Consider the following 3612-nt stretch of genomic DNA (forward strand, 5'->3'; position numbering starts at 1 on the left):
CAGAAGTTTAAACTAATATGGTTTAAAACGCATGATTTCAGCGCGATAAACATGATAATCAGAACCAAAACAGATGTATTTAGCAGGTACGAGCTGTAATGGCGCAGCTCCATTCTGGAAAAGGGGGCGGGGAGCAGCAGCTCATTTGCATTTAAAGAGACCGGCCCGAAAAAAACACCGTGTTTCTGCTTCCACTCAAAATAGTATTTTCAAAATGATATAATAAATGATCTGTGAAGTATTTTGAGCTGAAACTTCACAGACACATTCTGGGGACACCTGAGACTTATATTACATATTGTAAAAAGGGGCATAATATGTCTCCTTTCACTTGTGTTCTGAAGATGAACGAAGGTCTTACAGGTTTCGAACAACACGAGGGTGAGTAATTAATGACAGAATTTTCATTTTTGGGTGAACTAACCCTTTAAGGTATATTATTACTATTACTTATGAATAGGAGAAACTGCAACGTGCAATATGGCAGAAAAGTTCCATCTTCTGTATAAAACAGCCAATGGCTGATTGGTAAAGTTATTGCATCACTGCAGCTGCTGTTAGAAGCTCCGGTTCCCATAAAAACCTGAGACTCGTGTTTATGACTGCACATAAACCTGAAAAATAAGCTTTTTTGATGCTGTTTGAGCATAAGGAACAACATTCATGGGGCAGTTCATTTCAGTTTTTGTTGCTGATTTGAAATATGTAATTTAATTGTGAGTTCAGCATGCAGTTTTTGAGATTCATTTAGATGAAAAATTCATGAAAGGGACTTTGATAATACACATATCGGCATGATATTGAATGTCACCGGCTCTGTAGATCAGTTAATCTCACAAAAGCCATCAAGAACACATAAAATAAACTGCATTAAGAAAAGGAATACCTTTTTTTTTTTTTTGCATTGACTTTATTAGTGACAATTAAACACACTTTCTCCGAAATTCTCAGTTGCATTGTTTTTGCTGTAATGCAAAAAAAAAAAAACTGACATCGAATTGTAAAAGATTAATTCATTCATGATTGTAGTATTTCTTGTTTTGCTCTTAAGCTGATTGAAATGAGAGAAAATACAGTATTACAGTCATGCGGAACACTAAAAGTAATGGGGAAAAATTGCTTTACTTTTCTTTGTATATAGAAACTTAATAAATAAAATATTTTGTTATTTTGTACATTTTTAAATTGTGTGTATATATATATATATAATTTAAATGGCTAAATATAATTTTATAACTATATTATGCATTTGAAAATCACATTTTAATTATGTACATATAATTTTATTATTATTAATATTTATGTATATTTTTTTATAAAATGTATTAATATAATTTAAATGGTTATTATATAATTATATAATAATTTATTATTTTGTACATTTTAAAATTGTAATTGAAGTGTGTGTGTAGTTTTATATATATATATATATATTTATATATAATAAAATATTACATCATATGTGTAGTTATTCATTCATGTGTAATTACATTTATTATAATTAATATTTTAATTTATGTGTTGATTTTTAATGAGATGTGAGCTGGAGCAGTTCGTGACATTCCCAGTTCCCGCTTCTGAATCTGTTGCGGGTTTCAGTAGAAGCGTGTGTTTTTAAAGGTGTTTATTTCTCGCAGGATTCAAGCGGGGAGCCGATCCGGGGATGCCTGAACCCTCGGTCCTCAGGTGAGTTTTGTGAGCTGCTCGTGTGAAGATCTCTGTGTTTTAGCACATAGAGCTGCTGAAGAAGACTGTTTTTTTGTATTTTCAGTTTGCTTTGGGGATGAAGACGCTCCTGACAGAAACCCCAGACCTATTCACAAACCCGATGAAGACGCAGACGAGCATCTCATGGGACGCTGTGCTGGGATGTAAATACCTCACCCAGCTTTTTGTGTTATTTTAAGACTTTTGCTTCCTCTTTCTAAAACATTGCATTGAGAAACACAAAATGTAACTGAGCTTTCTTTGTTGTTTTTTTATTGAATCAAATTAGATGATTGTAAACAGTCAGCATGTTGGTCTCAGTTTTTCAGTTTCAAATAAACCAAACAAGTTCATGAATTTTCATCAGCACTGATTTTCTAATGAGAAAAACCCATTTACGGGAAATAAAAGTACTGGCACATAAATATTGCATTTATAAATATCAATGTTGCACAACAGTCAATAAGTTAAAAGCACAGACTCATAAATATATTAAATTATCATGCCCTGAATTAAATATCTGCAAAAAATCAATAAATAAATAGGATAGTCAGGTAAACGAGTTCTTGTCGGAGCTCCAGTCTGCGGGTCTCTTCGTGTCTTTTGCTCGGTGTGCAGCTTTGTGTTTGCTGATGTAATTGAGTGCTCTGCACGTGTCGATCATCACGCTGCTGAAGTTGAACAGGATCGAATGCGTCGTGGTCTTGCGCATCCATGCGGATCTGACCGATAGAGGAGCGCTGGAGATCTGATCCGTCTGTCCATCCGCTATCTGCAGCTGCAGGAGCAAAGAGACAGACACTGTTACCAACTCTCACGACACAAATAAGCAACCGCTGCTTCAAAAACAAGCCCAATATTTTTTTGATGATTTGTGACCCTGGAGCACAAAAGCAGTCTTAAGTCGCTGGGGTATATTTGTAGCAATAGGCAAAATATATTGTATGGGTCAAAATTATAGATTTTTCTTTTATGCCAAAAATCATTAGGATATTAAGTAAAGATCATGTTCCATGAAGATATTTTGTAAATTTCCTACTGTAAATATATCAAAACTTAATTTTTGATTAGTAATATGCATTGCTAATATGCATTGCATAACTTCACAGGGGAGCTGTAACATAGCCACATATTTATAGCCTACTAAAATATAGGCTATTCGAACCATATTTACTCTTAGTATTAGTATAGGACTACTTGTTTTTTATTACAGCCCGTGATAATTAATACATTACAAAAACATTGTAAAAATTAGGCTAAAAGAAAGTCATCCCACTCCTCTACGTCTACTTCTATCATCGCTTGGATTACAGCGTCACGCGCCTTCTTTTTGAACTGATTTTCTCCAATGAGGGCGAGGAGGGGGCGGGACATTTGGCAAATTACGCTGCAGCACTTATATTATTGCACTGGTTGGCTATTAAAGGCACAATATGTAAGATTTTTTTAATTAAAATATCCAAAAACCACTAGAACAGTGTTATATATTTTGCTGACTTGTGTACTTGCACTATCCCAAATGATTCGAAGAATGTTTAAATCCAGAGAAATAAGCAATTTTAACTAGTGACACAGAGCGTGTCCATAGTGTCATTGTGTCGCCTGCTAATGACGTCATAACCCCTCGATTTCTGGTTTTGTTTTCTAGAAAACATGGAAACACCAAAGACGCTTTAATATGTTGTGCGTTTTATTAGACCGGTGACGACTGCACAGAGTAGCATAATAACAGAACTTTCAAATGTATCTAGTATGATAAAACAACGCTGCTCTTTTTCCCCACATACGCATGACCGGAAGGAGCGGAAGCGGTCGACTGTGGCATAATAAAAGCTCCGCTGCTTTACCCCACATACGCACGACCGGAAGGAGCGGAAGCGGTCGACTGTGGCATAATAAAAGCTC

The 3612-nt window shown here is 35.1% G+C and overlaps 2 protein-coding genes across 2 annotated transcripts in view; one reads left to right on the top strand and one right to left on the bottom strand.

The window, feature by feature from the left end:
* Nucleotides 1-1961, top strand: part of LOC107667572 (mitochondrial import receptor subunit TOM7 homolog) — a 7735-nt gene extending 5774 nt beyond the window's left edge. The window contains exons 2-3 of the mRNA XM_016459265.1: nucleotides 1638-1686; nucleotides 1772-1961. Coding sequence (XP_016314751.1) covers nucleotides 1638-1686; nucleotides 1772-1787 — 65 coding nt within the window. The 3' untranslated portion in view covers nucleotides 1788-1961. The remainder of the gene's footprint in view (nucleotides 1-1637; nucleotides 1687-1771) is intronic.
* Nucleotides 1962-2188: 227 nt separating this feature from the next.
* The window catches only part of LOC107667573 (interleukin-6-like), a 5946-nt gene continuing 4522 nt past the window's right edge, over nucleotides 2189-3612 (bottom strand). The window contains exon 6 of the mRNA XM_016459266.1: nucleotides 2189-2485. Within this exon, the coding sequence (XP_016314752.1) occupies nucleotides 2258-2485 (228 nt within the window). The 3' untranslated portion in view covers nucleotides 2189-2257. The remainder of the gene's footprint in view (nucleotides 2486-3612) is intronic.

This window comes from Sinocyclocheilus anshuiensis, unplaced genomic scaffold (assembly GCF_001515605.1).
Source record: "Sinocyclocheilus anshuiensis isolate Anshui unplaced genomic scaffold, SAMN03320099.WGS_v1.1 scaffold1172, whole genome shotgun sequence".
Classification (NCBI taxonomy): domain Eukaryota; kingdom Metazoa; phylum Chordata; class Actinopteri; order Cypriniformes; family Cyprinidae; genus Sinocyclocheilus; species Sinocyclocheilus anshuiensis.